We start from the raw sequence: 22,941 nt of genomic DNA, 5'->3' as shown, positions 1-22,941 counted from the left end.
ATGGCCGCCATGGACCTCCCCTTTAAAGATGAGGAGAATCAACGCTATAGGCAAACTGTATTCCATTGTTGATAATGGAATTATCTATTTCATAGCTAGTTCTTTAGAATCTCAGCTCAAAGGGACCCTCCTATTATTTTGAAATAACGAAAGACTAGATGCCGTTTCAGTTTCTGCTGACTCCCAAAGGCAGTTTTGAGCAATTGGTGAATTCCCAAGGTCACAATACTGAAAATCAGCCCGGGCTAGTGCTCTGAAAGGAAGACTTAACAGAATAGTGACCACCACTGGAGTTTCTCAAATGGCAAAACAAACAAATAAGCAAAACTCCACATTCTTTTCATCAGGTTGAAATACGTAATTTCTTTTTTATTTGGATACTAAATGTCCTAGCAAGTTTCTGACAGAAGCATAGATAGAAAATGGAAACAAACACCTTCTTGGGAATGTTTCCCTGCTTGTACTAATTTTGACTACAGCAATAACACATTGCTTAACAGTCAAAGCACACCACATCATCTGTGCAAATGACACGATAAGTGAGAGTGCCGTTCCCAAGGAAGCAAAACATATGCAAACAGGTCCCATGCACCTAGTGTCCTGGCTGAGTACTGACGGAGGCTGTTAGAGCTGCAATATCCTTTTCTTGAGCAAAGAAAGCCAGCTGTGACCCTCTGCTTTCCAGCAGAGGACACCCACTCTGCCTTCCATCTCATCAGACCCATAACTGTACCACTAGTAAGATTTGCTTCCAGCATCCCCTTTATTTCCTACTTTCATAGCATTTCACTGTCTCCTTTTACAGCCATTATAAGTAAGATCTGAACTGTGTCCAAACAAGTGCATTAAAATAGGCCCTTATTAGGAGATAAGATAGCAGGAAGACAGTCAGAGAGATAGCAGACATGGTGATATTGTGTCTTCCCGGGAGGAATGAGTATAAACCCATGTAACAACCTAGATGATGCCATAAGGGAAGGCCCGGAAAATGTAAGCATTCCTTTGCAGAGTCCTGCCAAGAACCTCCTTCCCACCTGCCTAATGAGTGGCTGAATCTGAAGGCATACAGCCAGCTTCATAGCTAAAATAATAGTATCTACAAAATAAGAGAGAAAAACACCCTGTGATGTGTTTTGTGGAAAGTGTGCCATTGTGATTTGTAGAAAGCTTTAGAAGATGTGAGAGAAGGTGGCACAGGGACTTTGGAGATGGCAGGGTGGGAAAGCAGGCCACCAGCTGGTTGGCAGGCATGAGGTGGGCTATTAAGAGTTCTACAACTTTCCCAGTGGGAGAGCAGACCTAGGATGAAAAGCTAAATTCTCCTCCATGCCGAGGAGGAGCCTTCTCAGGGCCGCCTAGGGGCAACCATGGCTTAGGGTCAGCTCAATTCTGACACTGGGCTCTCCTCCATTATTTTGGGACCTTCCCTCACCTGGCACCAATGATGCCCACAGGTCATAAACAACAGTTTCCTAGCCTATTTATTCTTTCTCAAAAGGGAAGTTTCCTTTGTGTAATAAAATATACATATCAAATGATAGTGCAGCTTTAACAGACAACTGAAGACCCTATTGCATTTGGAGGAACTGACCAAAACCCAAACAAAACAGTTTTTTTTCCTTTCCCCAGCTACCCCCCACCCCCACCAGCAAATTATCTTTTTCTTTTCCACCCCCCAAAGTCATAAGAGGCACAAACAGGTAGCAAGAAGGCGTGGGTGAAGTGTCTCCCGCCGAGCACTTTCTTTTAGGCCTGGTGAGCGATCTTTCCTTCCTTCAGGTGATGACAGTGGGGCCCCTCCGGCCGGTTCTCTCATGAATCTGGGATATTTTCAGCGCAATGGCTATGAGAGGGCTCAGCACTGCCTGGAAAGGAGGAAGAAAGTCTGTGAACAACTCGAGTCAACCACAGGAGGGCTATTGTGATGGGTTTCTAGCACAAACATCTGGATTCGAATCCCATTTGTGACTTCCAGCGGCATCTTCATGGGCAGGATACCTGTCCTCTGGACCTTGGTTTCCTCTTCCATAACGGGAGATGGGAGTGGGCAGGGTGAGGGGGGCAGGGGGAGGAGATGATCTTGAAGTCTTATCCAGCTCCCACAAAGCATTGATCTAAGATAGGAAACCGCACAACCCAACTTCCAGACCATTGGAGCACTTCATGCACAGAGCTTTGTGAATTAGGGGAAGTTCAGAAAGCACCAGAGACTTCCTCTGCTATCCTACCTCCCCCACATGTACACAGCCCCATACACACACATGAACTTGAGGAAAAAGTCATTCTCTATCGTAAGACTGTGAGCCTCAAGAATCTACTATCTTGAGGTGTCAGAGCAGACAGACCGATCCACTGGATAGTGCTGCAGAAATAACTGCTCATTTCTTCCCATCAAATAATACGGTGGCTCATGTGGCCACTCAGTGTCCCCGAGAAGGAGGTGGGGTGGCTTAGAGGCCTAAGGAATAGATTCTTGGAAAAGCAAAGGACATGATGAGGAATAAGAGTCATTTCTTGCCCTTTAGCTACTTCCTGTTTCATAGGCGTAAGGCACTGTTTTCCAAAGCGTGGAGCACACAGCGCTCAAGATGGTTTTAGGTGGTACATGGACATGACATTACAAACAGTGACAAGGTCACTCTATTTTCCATTCTTCTTCAAGCCTCCTAATTTCATCAAGGAGAAACTGTGCTGCCAATCTTTAACACTTTAAGCAAGACAGAGCGTGCGTCAGGTAAGACTTACCTGGGTAGAAGATGATGTCATTGTATGGGTTTTTTTAAATTCATTTTTATAGTGAGTTTTTTTATTTATCAAAAGATACTGTGCTATTCCATGTGGTGCACTGATGTAAACTTTCTATAGGAAATAAATAGACTTCAGTGAAAACAAAGTGAGTCCACTTAGAGACAAATACTAATGTAGCGATATTGATAGAAAAGAAGATTGGGAAATACCAGCATAAAAGGAGAAAAAGGATATCATATTGAGGAAAGTAAAACCTGTAATGTTGGAGGGCAGAAGGGGATTCTGTCGCTTGCAACCCTCACCTATTCCTAGCACATACGGGTATGAAGGAAGTACATGCATTCTCATCAGACAAAAGCACCAGCAAGCGCCCAGGGTACAAGCAGCCCAGTGTGTCCTGAGTGGAGCGTAGACACAGTCCAGTCCTGAACGAAAACTGAGCAAGCCTTGTTTGGAGGGACCTAAACGCCAGAGTGAAGCGTAAGGACTTAATTCCTTAGGCAAGGAGAGAAAGGTGACTGTTAGAGCTACGCTTTGGAAAGCTTGCTCTAGCAACAAATCCAGTAAACGCATTTACGGCTAAATGTATTAAATTATCTTACTCTCTGAAGCTGTGTAGATGGGAAAAGCTCACGTAGGATCTTGGACACTAGGAGAGAGATGAAAACCTAGAGCCATTTCCTAACTATACTAGCAAGCAGCGCTTTCCTCTGCTTCCACGTCCATAATCTTGACATACAGAAACAGAGTGGTTCTTTTCCTTTTAATAACCCAACTGGTGCCCAGAAAAATCTCTGACCGGCACATTTTCCCACAACATAGTCTATGTGATGCCCACATAGGGGCATCTAGATTCTTTAGGAGCCAAGCACCCATTTTGTATAGAAATCAGATTATTCACTTTCATTAATCTTCTGCTGTCTCCTCCTGCCTGTTTCCTTCTCCTCCCTTTCCCCCCTTTTTTGGGCTCTATAACTGTTCATCAATACCTATAAAAAAGGTTCAACAAGGACAGAGAAAAGGAGTGAAGTTAAAATCAATCACTTTAACTGAGGGCCTAGAGAGCAAGTAAAGATACATTTAAAATATCCTATCAATTGAAGAAAATGCAGTGAAAATGAATTTGAAACTTCAAGCAATGAAAAATTAAAACATATTTGTCTCATATCATTGCCAGTCCCAAGATGAAGGATTTTCCAGCCCACATCTTTAAGTGCTGGTACCTATTGACAAGAGGGTCGGGGGTTTATAAGTGACACTGTACATACTGCAGACGCTCTCTTTCCTGATCTCCACTGAACTCTGCAGGTGCAGCTACGCTTTCCCTTTCTCCTGTAAAACATCCCAATTGATGTCCACAGCACATTGGATGCCTGTGACCAATACATCACTCTCTGCCATGTTCACCACTTCTGCCTCCAGCAGCTGAGTTACGTGCTTACCAGGAGTCAGTTAAGTTTGTTCCTAAATATGTTCATGCCTGTTGTACTTGTTATTGAGACTATGCAATCATTAAATTATAGGTAAACCAGTGACATGCAAGTATAAATAGGAGGAATTCTTTCTATGAAAATTAAGTTGAATGTTTTGGAAAGAATTAGGGAATGGTGATTAGCTAATCTTGTCAAATTAGATGTGAGATACTATAAAATATTGGGGAGGGATTTTTAAAAGTAATGAAAATTCTTTCCTCAGATTGTGTCACAGGTCTCTAAGTTCCCATTGACTATAAAGAAATTAAAGATGAACATTATATATGATGAATCATGAGTGGGAATCTTTTGAAGAAAGATAATCACAGCGCCAAACAGTATGCTCATATTCAAAGAAAAGGTTTTGGACCAAAATTCAAGATTGACAAATGAGCATACGTTTAATGTTTCATGCTAAAAATTAATGGTCAACATAGGTATGCACTAAATGACCTCATCTAACTCTCTTTCTGGATTAATAAACCAAGTACTTGTCCTTTGTCCTGATTTTGTCAGAGAAGAAGGCTTCAATGGTAATATGCAAACGGCAGGGAAGGAAACACAGTTCTGGAAACTCCATAGGAAGAAGACCTTGAATGTGGAGACTCCTGCCCAGAGCAAAGAGCCTCAGGCCAACCTGGCACAGAAACTGTGGAGCCATCTGCCCTCAAGGGACTATGAGGGTTTGGGAAGAAAGACACTGGTGATTATCCTCTGGACTGAACACTAGTGAGGTCCATTCACCCATTTGTCAGGGACCCAGAAAGTCTTCAGATATTTGTGGGACCCTAAGGAGTTCTGGGAGAGGTCCTTAAAAATGACCATGATTGAATTTTTTGTCAGCCTTATGGAATGAAAGCTGCAAGGCATCATTAATGTAAGGTTCATAAAGTATTTTTTCCTTGCCAAAAACATGTATACGCGTTTTCAGAAAGGAAAACTATTAAAATTTGTAATGCTCAATATATACCAATAACAAAAGATGAATACAAGTCATATTTGACTTATGCAATTACAAGACGTTCTCAGAGTGGTTACATCAGCATCCAGACACTTCTGATGACTGGTGAAGGCAAACTACTGCTTGAGCAACGCTGACCAAAGTATCCCCTTGTATACATTTTTGGCACCTGTAGGGTAGATGTTGAGGAACAGTTGCCTTCATCGGCTGGTGTTAACTTCTGTCCACTAGCTTTTGTCTGTTCCTGCATATAAGGTGATTTCTGTGCTGTGATCAGGGGTGGAGTAAATTCCCCCTTCTGTCTCATGCCCGGCAGGCGAGATACGAGATAAGGTTGCTTTCTACCTGTTTTGCCTGCATCAGCAGATGCAATGAAGAAGTAGCTAAATTGTATCAGGATGATGTAACAGGCACATCACAGGCCTTGTTGCTTATCCGGATGAACCAGCCCGTCAGCCAGATGGGCAGCATTTATGTCATTGACTGCCAGACCCTCCCAGAACTGGCTATTCCTTGAGAGGGGAGGCAGAAAACAAAACAAAACAAAAAAACTTGGCTCTGGGGTGCATCTAAAGAGATATATAAGACAGACTTCAGGTGGATTGCATATTGATTGATTGCCATTTCAAGAGATTGCTGTTCAAAAGATTTGCTGTGTCGGGACTGCTTTTCAGGATTGGATTGTTTCAGAGTAAGAGATTGGAACTTGCCTCAATGGACAATAGAGACTTCTTTTGTTGGTGAATTGTCATCATTCTAGCATCTTTGGGAACTTGTATGCAGCATGCAGCTTGTGGTATCAGAAGACGTCCTAACTTCCAACAACAACAATGGTAGCAGCATTCTGGGAACTAGCAAGCAGCGGTGTGGGAGACGCCTGACTTTCTCTCAGCTACACACCTGGCAAGGTTTTGATTTATGACGTTTCCAGTGCCGTTCCCCGGTTTGGTGAGCTTTTGGCATCTACTGTAATAGTTACTATCCTATAAAGCTATTACTGCTGTTGGATACTCCTTACTGATGTTATTTGTGTATTTATCCAAGTAATTTTTGATCAATAGTAAACATATGCTGGGATCTCTTAAACTTATATATATATGTGTACTCCTTTGACATGATATTGTTATCAATATATATAGTTTAGTCTTAACCACCTTACTGTCTGTCATTAGCGCATTCTGTTCATTGCCATTGTCTTTTGCTATTGCATATCGCTAAATAAGTTGATTAGATATTAAATAAATAAATTCACCTCTAGTATATATGTATACAAATATAGTCAGGAATACACACACACACACACACACACACACACACACACACACACACACACATTTGCTAGAATGAGGGCAGGAACTTTGTCTAAATTAGGGCTTAGAAAAGTACCTGCTACTTAGAAGATATTTGATAAATATTGGTGGAATAAATGAATGCTATATTTCTTGATGAAAAGAAAATGATGAGGCAGACAGATTCTTCTGTGGCCATTGATCAAGGGCACTCTGGGTGAGTGGAAAAGACAGTAGCGTCAGATTCAGTCATGTTTTTCTTCAGAAATCACAGGTTTGATACATGCGAATCCCAGACACTTCTCCCATATTGTCAACAATGTATCATGGAAAAGAGAGGGGTCTCCCTCCTCAGGCATCGGAAAGGCCCTCAGAATGGGGAGTGGGGAGAAGAGGGGTTAAAAATGAGAAGCCTGTGGCTACAACATTTCTGAGGTAGAACTGGAAGAACAGAGCTTGAGAAGCAGAGAGGAACATGGATGGGCTAGTGGGATTCTTTCATGTCACAGATGAGGAAACCCAGCTCAGAGAGGAGACATCATTGGTCCAGCACCACATGTCTGGTGGTTTAGCTGGGATAACATAAGCACCCCCTCTACTGTTCTTTCTATCCCACAGTTCTGATTATGAGACTACGAGTGATAAAGAAAAGCAGCAGACACATGAGCCTAAGGGGCAGGGGGCGGGGAAGGAGAAATGCTACGGTCATCATCCCACTATACCAGAAACGTCCCATCAGACGAGGGGTCGGATAGGACTGACCAGCCCTCCCCACTGACCAACAACAGGTGGACGGTAGGGAGAAGAGCATTCCTGGTTATGTGAATGTAGGAGATGTTCCAAGATGATTCTTTGCAAATAAAGGAAATAAGCAAATAGAGACATTAACCAATTAGGAATATAGCATCTTTTTTTTCTAATTTCATTACTTGTCAGAGGGCTTGACACAGCTTTTCTACACTCAACTGCAGGAAACCGTGAGTGGTCACCCTTCAGCAAACCAAGTCGGCCACATGTCCATTCGACAGGACTCACACTGCAGCTCCAGTGCCCCTCCTCCATCTCGGTGGGTTCAGGAGATTCTGCTGTCATTGGAAGCTAATGAGCAGGCTGAAGAGAGAACTGCAGCCTGCCTCTATTTACAATTTTGACACTTTCTTTATCATGGATTTTTTCCACTGATTTGGATTTTTGGAAATATTGTATTACAATATTTGTCTCGGTTAATGAGTTTTTTGGCACCTCCTTAAATTTTGCACCCTGCTAACCTCACCCTAATGCCAGCCCTGTATTAGATTTTAACCTGTTCATACCTCCTGAAAGGACAGAGAAGTTTTCTGCTTTCACTTTCTTTCCCATCGTCTCTCTTGCTTTATGGGGTTGTTGTTTTGACCCATGTTCATGGAAATTAGAGCCATATAAACAAACCCCTAACAAACTGAACTTCTTATTCTGACCAGCAATAGACAAGTGAGGTGTAAAGGAGCTGAATGTCACAAGACTCAAAGTAAATAGTTAACTGGTTTTTTGAGGAAAAGTAAAACCCTAACCAGAGACACAATCACTTATTAAGCAAGATCTGTCAGACTTTGAGGAGGGAGCCAGCTTGGGCTGGTCTCAATGAGGAGAGCGCATTAGAAGGTGCAGAGAAGTCTCCTGTGAGAAGGAGGGTGGGGGTGACAGTACTTATCCTAGTTCCTGGTTTGGGGCAGGTACAATAATCCAGAGAATACAGAGTACCCCTGTATTACAGATTACACATTAAGTTGCCCTTAGGGGTAACTTGCATCAATACTCCTCCTTTGGTTAAAGCTGAACTACCAGACTTTCTCTCATGATTTCATTCAAACAATTGTTTTTAGTCCATGTGTGGTTTGCTTAGTCTAAGGCAGTGGTTCTCAAACTTGAGTGTGCATGGGAATCACCTGGAGGGTCCGGTGACATGCAGACTGCTGGTCCCCTCCCTTGGGGCCCCTCATTCAGGAGGTCTGGGGTGCGGCCCAAGAATCGGCATTTCTAACAAGTTCCAGGTGATGCTGCTGGTCCAACGGCCACACTTCGAGAAGCACTGCTCTAAGGTATGCCCCATGCCTGTGCCTGTCAAGTTCTTTGCTCCAGTGAAACATTTGCTTGCCTTGTTTGTATCACAGGATCTCACCCTCTAGCCATAGCTGATTGGCCAAGGAGTGGGTCCCTGATCTACAGGCAGCCAATCCATAGGCTGGCCAGGGACTGAGAGATAGCTTATGGTAGAACTTGAACCAGTTGGTCAGTCTTGCTTTAAACTGGTAAGTACTCCAGACAGATGGTGGGGACAACGTGCCAGGGGGAAGACAACCACAGAGACCTGCACTTTGCCCCAGGACAGCACGCACCCTTTCCCAACTCCATCCCCTCTGAGCTGCCTTAGATAATCTGGAAAAGGGAGAGGGGGTGGCTGAGTGAAAGATAGTTCGATCCATACAGTACAGAAATGGGACATTCTATGTCCCAGGAGTCATGGAGCAATTCATACCTGTTACCATTATAAATGAAGTCATCATCTGGCTTTGTTTCAAACACATCTCCGTGTTGGAGAAAGTTTCTGATTACACTGCCCTTCAAATCCCCAAACACTCCCACAATGTAACACAGAAAGCCAAACACAGTGATCTGTAACCCTCAGGGCCACTTTATAAGAGGCACTGCCCGCAGGGGGCAAGTGGGGGTAGAAATCTATCGCCAGCTCTCAGCAGGCCAGGAGTCCTGGCTTGGGGCTGCATCTTCCCAGAGGAAGGGGTGCCTTTGTCTTCTCACACAGAGGCCATCCACCGGCCTCACACTCCCACTGAGGGCACCTTTCCTAAATCGTACAAAGGTGCCCCATAGGCTAGATGCCCTGTTTACAGTAGCCCGGAGTTTAGGTAACAAAGATGACTAGCTATTTTGCATATATTTGGAAAGCATACGGAAGCAAAATTATTCCTGAAAACAAAAGCAAATCCAACACATATTTCTAACAAAAATTAAGTGAGACTGTTAAGCATGGCAAACATTGTGCTCTTGAGCACAATACATAAAACCATGGCCATAATTTTAACCCCCTTTTCATGTAATAAATCTACCTGCTTATCTTGATCTGAAATGGACCTAAAATTTATCAAAATACAGAATATGAATACTGACTATAAATAAATCTAAATGCTGAGCTCAACACCAAGGGAACCCATTTATCTTGTCAATATCTGAAAAATAAAAAGAGTTCCACAAAAGCTCTCTGGGGAGGGGGAGGAAGCCATTCCAAGGTATAAACGTTGAAATACTCTCCCAAAAGTTCAATCAAAGCAAGAACTAAACCAGCGTTTTGGGAACCAGTGGCAAGCCGAACAGAAACCACACTGACCATGCCGGCTTGCCTCCTTCCCTACCCCCACTCCCTACCTTTGCAATTGATTTAAGACTTTAGGGGGCAAAAGACAGCACTCAGGTTGCAAATCCAAAATAACATGGAAGACTCATGAAACCAATTTTCCTATAGATCCAAAATGAGCTCCATTTGGCTCCACACTTGGAAGTATGGCAGTATTGTGTGGGGAGGGGGGAAGGGGAGACACCCCCATGCTGGCCAGCGTCTGCGGGCACAGTTGTAAGGCAAGAGGCAGAATCTGGGTGCCTTTTCATTGTCCCTTTGCTCAAACACAAGCTGACCTGCAAGAGAAGCGTTTACAGCTCAAATTTCAGAGACTGTTGCCCTGATCACTCTCCCTTTTCCTCTTACCTCTCAATACTGTTCCTATCTCCACACCTGCCACCAAAAACATTGCGAAAGGATAGGAAATGACTCATTGGTTCAGATCATCACAATTCACACCTACCTGCCTCAGATGTCCCTATCACGTCTTCACGTTTCTCTTTCGGAAATATCCCCAACAGACTTCAAAAGTTTCCTTCATGTATAATACACTTGCCAGTTCAGAGGGAAACTAGAGTTGCCCACCCTCCTACTGCCAATTACAAAATTGTTAGCAGAAACGTAACTGTAAGGTTGAACACAGAGGTTAAGAAAACAAAATGACCACTGTCTCTTCAAAGGACTCTCCTTGGAACCATCTGCACCTCTTTTTCCCTCTATTCCCTAACTATATCTGAAGCCACGGTCTAGGTTATCAGTCCTGTCGTTTTTTTAAAAAATTGGGTTCCTATGGTTGAAATAATAATGTGATTCAGCTTGGTTTTCTGCATAGGGATCCCAGGAAGGCTTGTCCTTAGACATGAGTTAAAAGTATCAACAGGAGTCTTCCAATGATTGCCCAGCAGACTGCTACTTGAGGACGGACCAGGTAAGAATCACCAGGGTACACGCTGTGGGCTCCCTTCATGGAGATGCTGTTTTAGGGAATCTAGGGACCAGGCTGGGAAAGTGTAGCCCTGACAAATTCCCAGAGTGATTCTGATGCAGACCCCAGTCTGGGAAGCACTCTTACAAAGTACTGTGCTCCTTACTCTAGAGGTGGCTGTATCGGAGAGTGGTTACGAGCCTGGACTCCGAAGCGAAACTCCCTGCTCGACCCTGTGAGCTGTGTAAACTTGGGTAAGCCACTTAATCTCCCTAGGCCTTAATTCTCCTTACAGGAAATAGGAAGCTGTTGTGAGGATTAAATGAGCTAATGAACAGGAAACGTTCGGAACAGGGCCAGACACGCAGGGGTGGGGGTGCCTAAGCATCACTGTCATCCAAACCAGTGATGAAACTGAACTAGCACTGAAGCACCTTCTGTGCAACCCACAAGGCTAGAACGGGGCATGCAAATTGGAGATCCACGACCACCAGATCCACTCCATGATCTCTTACTTTTGTTGGCACAAAACTAATATACATTTTTAAAAATATGAATCAAATGCTTTTAGATGGCACACCAGTTCTAACCAACAACTTCCTATTTTTTCCATGCTCTGCTACTCTATCCACACTGGTGAGTTCTCTGCCTGTCATTTGAATTCTTGAGCCCATGCCTTGTCACGGGAAGCTGGCCACTGTGTGATGTGGTGGGAGGGTAATGGACATCCACTGGGACATCCACTGAGTGTGGCTTCACATTGGGAGGAAGAGACGTATGGATGTAGCACAGAACACTGACTGAGAGTCGAGCTGTCCCCTTACACCCTCTCTACCGTAGAAGAGCACCTGGCTTTTACGGCCACACAAGCCGGGGACCAATATGGAACATCTACCAGGACTAGGGAGGGATCCCTGAAGACCGCTGATTCTTAGACATAGGCAGTCCTGGGTTTCTCCTCAAGGCACATGTCAGGATCATGAAACCAAGCTTGGAACCCTAGTCAGCCTTCCTGTAGCTCCTCCAATGGGTGGTGTCCACTGGAGTTTTGAATTTGGTTTGTGCAATAGAATCTGAAGAAATTCACTGGCTCCCATTCCTCCAAACTAGCTGACTTTCAGACACTTCCAAAAGATTAGTTGCAAATATTTGGTTGCAAAGCTCTCACAGGGTTGGGCTCAGGAAGACTAATCAAAATAATAAATGGAAGCTCCCTCTCTTTCATGGCGTTACTCCATCACTGCGGTAGTCATCAGTGTCACATACGGATACCTCTATACCAACGCTCCTCTGACACGAAGGCTGAGCTTCCAGGACCCCTGTTGGCAGGTGGGCCCTCTGGCTGTAGGAGAAGACACGTGACCACCTTCAGTCAAAGCTCTTCTCCTCCTTACAGTAACCAGCAATATTCCATTGCCTGTTCCATACACCCAGACCTTAGGGTTTGAACAACATGGAAGAGACTCCCCGGTCAAGGTGTGGTGAATATATAATATAAATTAGAAATAAACCTTATTTTCAGTGGTGGTTTTAAGCTGCTGAGAGTTTAGGTTCTTGGTTACCATGGCATTATCTAGCCCTCCTGACTGATGAAAACACCATTCACTACGAGGAAGTGGGAAATGTCGTATCAAAAAAACATTTTCTGAATCAGAAAATGTCTTGGAAACTCTATGCTGCTGAACCATATTTTGCTCTTAGGCATGAAGCCATCTTTACCATATTGGATATTCTGAAGCCAATTAAAAAGATAAGAATGATGTAGCAGTTTTAAAACATGGCTGTAAATTCTTTGGCATTCCTCCTGTTAAGAGGTAGGATCTAGTCTCTCTTCCCTTGAAACCTGGAGGCTTGTTCAACCCACAGAGTTTGGCAAAAGTGCTAGGATTTCTGAGCCTGCGTCACCAAAGGCCTCGAAGCTTCCCCATGCTGCCCTGAGCAACCCTCTGTGTAAGAAGTCCAGTTATTCCCAGATCAAGAGGTGAAGAGGCCTCCAGAAGATTCCAGTTCCTGGCTATTGAGCTACTCCCAGCCCTTCTGGTTTTCCAGTTGGAGACCCCACACATCATGGAGCAGGGACAAGCCACCCCCCTAGGCCATGTCTAAACTCCTGACCTGCATGGGACATGAGCTCGCTGACGTCACTGTTGTACTGTGACACTAAGTTTTGAGGTGATTTGTTGAGCAACAATAGTTGACCAGAGCAAAAGGTACAGTCTAAACAGTGCTTTTGGCTGACACATTGATTGACCACTCATTGGGTTGGGAAAGAAGTTAATTTAAGGTTTAAGTGAAACGGGAGACCATATACTAGTAGGTTGGTCGAATGCATGAATCAGTGAGGCTTGGGTTTAATTCCGTCTTCCAGCACTTACTAAACAAGGTTCTTAATCTTTCTGTGCCAAATCTTTGAAATTGGGATGCTAACAGTAGTTCCTGCTTCACAGGGTTGTTGTAAACATGAAATGAGATACAGCATGGCCCTCAGCGGCATCCCCAGCCCTGCATTTGTGATTCTGCCACGGGAGGCTGCTGGGAGGCCTCAGCCTGTTAAAAGCGCAGCTCACACAGATGAATATCAAATTAATTCCCACTCCTGCCTAAGCAGTCTCAGAAGCCAGAAAATGGTATGTTTCCTGGCTGGGTTTAGGCCACAGGCAATAGAATTGGCTCCACAGCAGGACAGAAATGATTTACCGGCTTAGGAAGAGGAAATGCCTCCTCTTGCCCTCAGCTACAGTTTGTGCCTCAGGTTCTGAAGTTCTGAATCTTCTTTAGCAATTTTTAATAGCTGACACTGAGTACCCACTCTAGAACAGGGGCTGTTGTGCTCGGATCTCTGTCTTTGGTGAATTCTTCACTCTAATCATTTTTCCTCCAGTCACGTGAATCTGCCACACAGCTCTGCCTCTTAGCTGCCTCCTTTGGTTTGTGCTCTGGGTGGCAGAGGCAGGTGGTAATAGGCCAGGTTCTCTACCTAGACCTGACGCCTGTCACCTACACACAGGGTTGGGTTTTTCTTTTTGGTATCCATTTTCCTGCCAATACTTAAAAATCAAAGTTTATATGAAAATCGAATTTCATATGAAAATCCAGAAAAACTGGCAACCTCAGGTTCCCATTAATAAGGCAATTAACTGGAGAGAGCTGAGTGTCACCAGTGTCCCCACCATGCTCTCTAGTCTTAAACTAGCCCCGGTCTAGGATTTGCTGCCTAGATGGCGAACATCTGAATTTTCTGCGACTGAACTAGCAGTTATGTAGTAGAAGAAGAGAAATGATCTCAACATTAATGAGTATACGTTACACCAGGATAATTGTATATCCAGCAATCTAGGACTTTCCAATTTAAATTTTCTCTTTTTCTGAAATAGATTCTCCCTATGAGGAGCTTGATGGCTGTGAGGGAGGCCGGTCAGGTTTGCAAGAGGAGCCCAGAACACCTTGAGGGAGGGAAGGAACTGAGATCCTTCAAAACCCCTATTTCCTGAGATTCTAATTCTCAGCATGGACTGAGGTGACCACGGCTATGACACAAACTATAATCCAGGAACTATCACCTCTCAATGCAGCCCTCCTAGGGATACACTGCAGCCTGGCGAAGCAGCGGTGGGAAGGAAGCCACAGAACAGAGAGGCTGAGACCCTGACCCATTCTGGCCGGGAGAACTCCTGGCTGAGTGAAGCCCTGAGGGGATGGGTTCTTTCCTGTCACCTTGAGGAACTGTCAAGCCTAGGCAGGGGTCTTCAGTGCCAGGTGGTGGAGGCCCAGCCCCGGGTGCTCACACTGCTTTTCCAGGGGAGAAGTTAACAGTGTCTCCACACTTCCCCAAACTGCCACCCCACAGCCCAAATGATGTAATTGGTTACAGATGGCATTGAGGCATTCTCCAGCTCCAGGGGAAGAGCAGCAGCCCTTTGGAAAGGATTTGAGACCATAAACGGGGTAGGAAGTCTGACAGACAGACCAGACTTCCCGCTACTCTGGAATTGTGGGGCTTAAGAATTGCATCTACGAACAGTCGTAGAGGATGGGCTGGGGTGCTTTAATGGTATGCCAGACTGAGGTGGGCACCCTGACTAGTCTTTTTCATAGGTGGGCGCTTGTCCCCACATTTTTTGATATTACACCATATAACACCCTAGATAAGACCATGGGCTCTGGGGCTACAATCTAGGTTCACATACCAGCTATACTACTTAGAGACAGTAGGTTATTCCAATTCACAGGGCCAAAGGTTCCTCATGTATAAAACATGGATGGATGAGTACCTATCACATTGGGTTGTGGTGAGAACTAGATATAATACATACAAAACATGTAGCATTCTGCCTGGCCCATAGACATGTAGGCATGTGAGACATGCTAATGAATATTATTACTATTATCATTAGTATTATTGAAGCAGGCAGCCTGCCATGCTAGAAGAGTAGGGTGGAAGAGAGTGGACCGATATTCTAGCCCCAACAGGCTGACCTTTGGGAGATAGAAAACAACCCTTCTGGCTTCTGCTTCCTTGCCCGTAAAATGAAGTTTATATTATCTTTTCTGATGGAAGATCAGATGAAAACATGATTAAGACTATCAGAAGTGCTTTCAGTTTTTTGAATGAAAGACACCTAGAGCCACTCCAGTCAGAAGTACGATCTCTCTGCGTCAGTGAGATGCTCTCAGCCTCAGGAAAGCCGGCTTTCCTTTTTGTTTATGTGCCATGGGGCTCATCTGTCCAGCCAGAGACAATACAATCAGACTGCAGTTGGATAAGACAATGCTGAAAACAGAAGGAACAGATGTCGCTGCACTTGCAACACATTCCTCAAGGGCGTCTCAGTTTCTAAAGTAGCTCACAAAAACTGCCACACTGGGAGCCAGTGGCAGGAGCCAAGTGGGAAGAGGGCTGCCTGAGTCATTTGGTGGATGCTGTGCAGCAGGAGAATCGTTAACACCGGCCACTACACAGATAGAAACGGGCTCTTTACTCAAAGAGAGATTCTTCCCCGCAATATAAAGACTCTTATGGAATTTATGGCTGGTTAATATACATTTTATGAGTGCAGGGACTGAGAGTTCCTTCTACTTTTGACACAAGAACAGGTTCTTTTGTGGACTTTGCCTTTAAGACACAACTGCCATATAACCCTTAAGTATTTTAAGTATATTATTAACCTTTACCTAGTAATTGAAGTAGTGCTAGGCTGCCTACCCACAATTTTAGCAAAGCTTCCTACCTTGGGAAAATCAAATTAGAACTTTCTCTACTTCATCCCTGGGTTATTTTGAATCTCTTGGTTTGACGAGTATGGTTGTGTGAAGAAAACAGTCTAACACTGCAGAGTTCTTGCCAAGGTAGGGTTTCTATGGAGATGCAAAGTGAAACTGGTCTGCTTGTTTCTCTTTTTGTTAATTGTTCTGAGAAACAGAAACAGGTCTTTAAAGGTCTGGGGACATTTGTGTGGGTTATTTTCTGTGCTTCTTGTAATTTTCCAGAAGGGAGGGGACAGCAGAGGCCAGTTACCTCTATAAATACTTCCCAACACTTGGGCATTAGAGGGATTTCTCTGGTCTGGAGGGAAAGTCAATCCCGCTAAGCTCAGATAGAAATGAGGATCCCAAATACTGTCATAGCAGGAATTCTCAAATTTGAATGTACACATAGGTCACCTGGAGATCTTGTTAAAATGCAAGATCTGGTTCAGCTGGCCTGGGGTGGGGACTGAGAGTCTGCGTTTCTAAGAAACAACCACATGATGCTGAGGTTGCTGGTCCAAGGAAACGCTTTGCATAGCAAGAGTTTAAAATGCTGATAGAAACAGTATCTGCTTCTATGCCTTGTATTGAATCTTCTCCATTAAAAAGACAGTGAATTCATAATGATTGCGAATTCTAAGCAATATTAGAATGAAATATACTATGCTAATATGAGTTAGGGGCAGCAGTTTGATTCCCCAGTATAGAAATGCCCACGTGGTCAAGACAGTATTAAATGACAGCTGGGAAATCTCAGTAAATCATCAAAGCATCTTAGCTTCAGTTGAAGAGCACACTGACCATCATAACTAATTCCTGAGGCTGTAACTAAAGGCAAACAAAGAACAAAAAGTAACACTAGACTTGTTGCTTCCTAAGGGATGTGGCCTTCCTCAGGGAGTGGGTTTGAGGATCACTGGTAAAGCATCTGAAACACAATAAGGTCTTGTGACCGACTCCTGGAAGCCCCATTCACACCAGAATGCAAGGTCAAGGCCCCCTGGTTTTGTGCCACTGCAGAAGTGGCACACATCTGCTTCCCTTACATTCTAAGTATTCACCAGGGCTCTCTCGCATACTTGTATGTTTTTTTTTAATCTCATTTATCCATGAGTTTTTCCTTAACATTTTCCCCTTCTCTTCTGACATAGTTACAGTACTGCTCATCTGAAAACCATGTGAAAGCAATTTCTTTAAGTAGAAAAAAGAAGAGCCTTCCTACAAAAAAGGAAAACTAAAACCTGAAAAAGGAATTTCGTTTCATGAATACGGACATGTTCTGAGACATTTTCCTTTCATGTTTCATTGTACTCAAAAGCCAGGGAATTCAATCTCAGAAGGCCAACTTCAGCGATTTCCAGAGATATTTGACATTTTTCTAAAACTTCAAAATTCATCTCTATAAGTAAATACATACAAGTACAAATGTAACTTTTCCTTTCATAAAAAAAAAATTTATCATTTAGCCAAACTCATTGTGCTGCATGCTTCACTAAATATAATCAGAAATTGTGCATAATTCTCAAAAACCTGTAAGGCGAGGATCAGTAAACTATAATCTTTGGGCCAGATCTAGCTCACCACTGGTGTTTGTATAGCCTGTGAAGTAGGAATAATGTTTATGGTCTTAAATGATTGTAAAAAAAAAAAAAAAAAATCAAACAAGAATAGTTTGTGACATGTGAAAGTTATATGAAATTCAAATTTTAGTGCCCATAAATAAATTCACTAATTCATCTATGTACCGTCTATGGCTGCTTTTGGGCTACAATGGCATTGAGAAGTTGCAACACAGATTTTATGACTAGTGTTCTGGGTTGAACTGTGTCCCATGCCAAGTTCATATGCTAAAGTTCTAACCCCCAGTACCTCAGAATGTGACCTCTGGAGATAAGATCTTTACAGAGATAATCAAGTTGAAATGAGGTCATTAGGGTGGGCCCTAATCCAATATAACTGGTATCCTTATAAGAAGAGGAAATTTGGACACGAGTACACACAGAAGAAAGATGATGTAAAGAGATATAAGGAGAAGATAGCTATCTATAAATCAAAGAGAGAGGCCTGGATCACATCATTGCCTCACAGCCCTTAGAAGGAACCCACCCTGCCAACACCGTGATCTTGGACTTTCAGGCTCCAGAATTATGAGACAATAAATTTCTGTTGTTTGTGCCACCCAGTCTATGGTACTTTGTTACATCAGCTCTAGCAAACAAAAGTAAACAAAACCTACAAGCAAAACTTAAAGTAGTTACTGTTTGGCTCTTTACAGACAAAAAGCTTGCTAACACCTGCTCCATGTGACTAATTGTTTGCATTTAGCATTTTGAAGCCAGCAAGCACAGGCCTCATAACCAGCAACAGAGACTCCAGAAATCTTCAATGAGCCTACCCTTTGTCTTACACCCACTTCAGTCTTCAAATCCTTCCTTGCTGGCAAATGAGCTGGGAACTGCCAACCAATTGTACACCCTCTTCAATAAAATAAGATTATTGAATTACCCCACCTTAGTACCTCTTCCTTTAAGCTAGAGGGCAGCAAATTCATTCCACAGGCTCCATGGATTACGGGTTCTAAAAGATGGGAGGAGTGAGAGAAGAGGAGAATGGAGACACAGAGATTTTCAACTTCATTTTTGAACCTTTCAATACAGTGTGGTATATCTAAAACACCATGTCATAAGGGCCCTGGCAGCCTCTTATAAGACCAAGGTTGTGAGAGCTGCCAGTTCTCTTGGGACATCTCCCATAGTTCCAGTGGGTCCTCAGAAAATTTAATGGGAGAAGATAAGACAGGTTAATTCCATTATAAAACAAATTGCTAATTAGTCTGAGACTATTTGATCCTCATGTGATCAGAAAACTGATCTACATTGCTATTAATAAAAATAATGACAAGAACAATAATATTAGTGACAACTAATACTCATTGAGCATTTTCTATGTGCCAGGCATTGTCCAAAACACTTTATATGAACTATCTCATTTAATCATCACAATCCTATGAAATAAAGAGTGTTTTTATCCCCATTTGACTGATAAAGTAACGAAGCTTACAGAAATTAAGTAGTTCAAGTTTGCAGAATTGAAAAACGCAGAACTGGGGTTCAACATCAAGGATGTATGACTCCAAAGGCCAATCTTTGAAGAGTGGGACAGTTGGTTTCGAACGTATATGACAGAACAAAATTTGGTGCCCCCAACAATTTTATCCACCTGAAAAAGTGGCCGTGGTTTTGACTTTTCTTCTTCATATTAAGCATGTCTTTTATTCTGATACATTGACATCTTGGAATCTTGCTGACACTGGAAGAGACTGCCCCTTTCAAGGTTAGCTAATTTCTGGAGACAGCAAATAGCTTCTCCCCTGGGAGCAGACCTTTCCATAAGCAGACTATCCAATCTAAAGCTCAAACTCCAACCACCTCCTTTATTGGGTTCCCATACCCAGGCCACTGTCCACCAGCCCTACTCAACCCAGAGCGGGGTATCAGACAAATAGGGACAGACCCTATGTTCCAGAGCTACTGAAATTATTCCAAAGAGTCAATCTTTAGACTTGTTACCCTGCCTCACCCATTCCTTCCCACAGAAACCACAATAAAGGCTCTTGCCCACATTTCCCCTTTTCCTGACTCATACATAACTGACCTTGGCGCTTCGCTATGTGGCCTGCATGGCGTGCTGTGGTGCGGCCCCACCTCCTGGGAACAGTGAGTAGTAAGCTATCTTTCCAGTGGCAATCCTCTCTTAATCTATTGACCTCACCATACTTGAATAACAATAAAACCTACATTTTAAAGCACTCTCATAGCCCTATTTACCTCTCATCCCCATATCATTAAGTTTGGAGTCCACAGGCTACATAACCAGCAAACAATGCCTCCACCGATGATTTCTACCACCAAAAGTGTTCACAAATCAAACAAACTCCCAAAAAACAAAAATTTCATAAATTTGTATTGCTTTCCCTCCTGCCCAAGGCCTAAGCATTCCGGTGCTGAAATGCTGCTGTTCTGAAGTTTGTCACACCTCCTAGCTTTCCTGGAGTCAAAAACAAATGGGGAACTCCCTCACCTGCATTCTGAATAGGGTTTCTTATTCCGGGGTTAGGGCATTAAACTTAAAATCAGCCAAGAGCAGACGTGGAGCTAAAACAGGCTCCCTCCTCTCCCCTGCCCAGATCCCACGTTCTCATGGGAAAGCAGCGTGACTGGTAGGGGGCCCAGGCCATGCGTCGTCCTCCTGATGCTGTCTGAGTACGTGGCTCATGCAGAGCATTCTTCTGAAGGTCACAGGCAATCTCCAGATTCACCATCAGTGTTATTTGCCAAGATACACTCTTATTTATGAGCAAAGCAAATGATTTACTCTCTTCCAAAGAAGGGCACTGCTTCAAAGAAACCTGAGTTGCCACCAGCCGATGACCTGGTCTACCTTCCGGCTGAAAGGCATTGAAACTTGGTTGTGTTGTGCACCTGGACTGGAACAAAGAGGATGCTGGGAAAGGGAGATTGTGCTGGCCATAGCTTGTCAAACCCATTCATCTGGTGAGAGAAGTTATGGCCCATGACCCTCTGTACTTGTGTGACCAAGGCCAATTCATTCATGCTCTCTTTTCAGGCTGAGTAAACAAGATCCAGCAAGGCTCTGATTTGTGAACAGAAACAGTGCCAGGTTAACCAGCAACTCGGTAAGTGAGTGCTTTGGGTACAGCAAAGCAGAGGCACCAAAATAATATCAGCAAAAGGGGAAAAAATGCAATTTCCTTAGGATTTCTTACATTTATTTTTAAAGCTAGCTTTGTTTTGATTCTGAATTACATGTGGGGAAGTGGGGAGGGGAAATACAATTTTTTCAGAGTTTCAGGTCTCTAAACCTTAACCCCAAATTGACCTAAAGTCAGGATCAAGGCACGACTTCTAGCTCTTCTTCTTAAGGCCACTGGTTTTTGAGAGACAGTGGCACTGCCAAGATATTCTTACAAGATTTGGAATAAGGTTCTCTCCTGTATAGACTGCTAGAGAGGGGAATTAGAGATAGGCTGTGTCTGAGGGACCGACATGAATGGTTTACGGTGGCAGTCAGCTGTCATTAAGGCACACACTTCCCCACTTGTCCTAGAATGTCCATGTGGGTGAACAGGGTGAATCCCTGTCCCCAGTCAGCATACATTCAGCACCTTGAAGGGAGTTCTGATTCCAGCAGAGGCCAAGGTTTTGTCATCAAAACCTGAAACGGCCCTTGACTGTGACAGTCACTAGCCCCTGGGAAACACTTGCCAAATTCCCAGTCCAAACGAGTTTCCCACCATCAGACGAACTATCCCAGGAACGGTTCTCAGTGTGATAGACACTCCATAGCAATAGAGTGTGAGTCCAGATTTCAATCTCGAAGTGAGGAAAAAAAGGACTGTTTGCCCTGTTTTATTTTTTCAGGAGGTAATTCACCTAAATGAGTATAGAAAACCTATATGTATATCTTTGCTTCTTTCTCAAATTTAGTTCAGCTCCAAGTGACTCTGATTTGTGAAAACACAGCTGTACTCAATTCCTGTTTATGCCACTAGAGGGAAATCTAACCCACTGACCAAAACTTGTTTCTTTTTAAAAAATAATAATAATCACAGAACCAAAACTTTAAGGCTGAAGAATATCCTGAGATGTTATCTTGCTCCATCCTTCCCACCCTTGCCCATATTTAAGTTATTTTACTCTAGGTAGTCATAGAGACTTCTAGAAAAGCACAAACCAGCCATGTTAACTGGGCAGGAGCCCTCACAATTGAGAAACTGTTCTAATCTAATAGTCAGTCTGAATCCCTTCCAGTTCAGTTTGAGTTTGTTTATTCAAATTACATATTCATTAGTTATGTAGAACATCTAGTCATCTATCTCTGCATCAAATTATTCCTTAAATTCCTGAAGACCTTGAGGCCACCCCTGTCTTCCGTGCAAAATGACCAATTCTTAACTTGATCATAGTATTTATATCCCAACTCTTTAACCACGTGTTTCTTTTCTAAACTGTCTTTATATTACTCCACCCTCTCTGATATTTCTAAACTACAGCAATACAGATCAAACTCTGAGGATAAAAATAAAACGAAGTGTTTCCTCATGTTTTTTCCTTGTATTTATGGCTTTTACTACATCCCTGTGAAGGTTTTTTAAAAACTAACAATATAATATTTTTGATATATATTTATCTAGTATGATTCCAAAACCATGTATGCATATATATATATAATGCATATATATATAATGCATAATAATATATAATGCATATATATACATATGTGTATACATATGCATATGTGTATGTGTGTGTATATAAACACATATGTAATATATATACACATATATATACATATATATAAATTTTCATCTTGTCATACAAATTGAATGTCTAAGTAGATGTCCATTTATGTCACTTTTGAATTCCATTCTATTTCCAACTCTTCCACATCACTTATTTATTTCAATTTCTAATTTTATTCTCCAAGTTTTTAACCACTTACTTGAGAACCCCTATTAACTATAAAACATAACCAGTATGTATTTAGAACATTATTCTTTGAATAATTTTTAAAGAGCTATTCACTGCTAACTTAAATTAAGCGAGAGAAAACTGGTTGTTTTCAAAACACATTTACCCACATTCAAAAGTTTGGCATAATAAAAAAATATATTTGATCTTTATCCCTGGTTCCTGGTCTACAGCTCCCCAAATTCTTTGAATTTCCTGAGTGATAGTTGTGTTTTTGTTATTCATAATAAGACCCTTTCAACTATACCTGAGTTTATGCTAATGAGGTGACTCTTGGTGCCCCCCCCCCCCATATCTTCAAGATGAGGGCTGTAGCCAGAGGAACCAACCAGGTGATTAAAGGGTTGGAATTTTCTG

The 22,941-nt window shown here is 42.9% G+C and overlaps 1 protein-coding gene and 1 long non-coding RNA gene across 2 annotated transcripts in view; one reads left to right on the top strand and one right to left on the bottom strand.

Annotated features, from left to right (window-relative positions):
* Window positions 1-337: 337 nt before the first annotated feature.
* The window catches only part of PGM5 (phosphoglucomutase 5), a 177,557-nt gene continuing 154,953 nt past the window's right edge, over window positions 338-22,941 (bottom strand). The window contains exon 11 of the mRNA XM_019730342.2: window positions 338-1,865. Coding sequence (XP_019585901.1) covers window positions 1,776-1,865 — 90 coding nt within the window. The 3' untranslated portion in view covers window positions 338-1,775. The remainder of the gene's footprint in view (window positions 1,866-22,941) is intronic.
* Window positions 8,167-21,187, top strand: LOC141571344 (uncharacterized). The gene is made up of 4 exons (XR_012496106.1): window positions 8,167-8,548; window positions 10,694-10,789; window positions 10,958-11,040; window positions 20,660-21,187. It is a non-coding gene; the product is annotated as an uncharacterized LOC141571344 (long non-coding RNA).

This window comes from Rhinolophus sinicus, linkage group LG04 (assembly GCF_036562045.2).
Source record: "Rhinolophus sinicus isolate RSC01 linkage group LG04, ASM3656204v1, whole genome shotgun sequence".
NCBI classification, from domain to species: Eukaryota; Metazoa; Chordata; class Mammalia; order Chiroptera; family Rhinolophidae; genus Rhinolophus; species Rhinolophus sinicus.
This window is presented reverse-complemented; position numbering and strand designations above follow the sequence as displayed.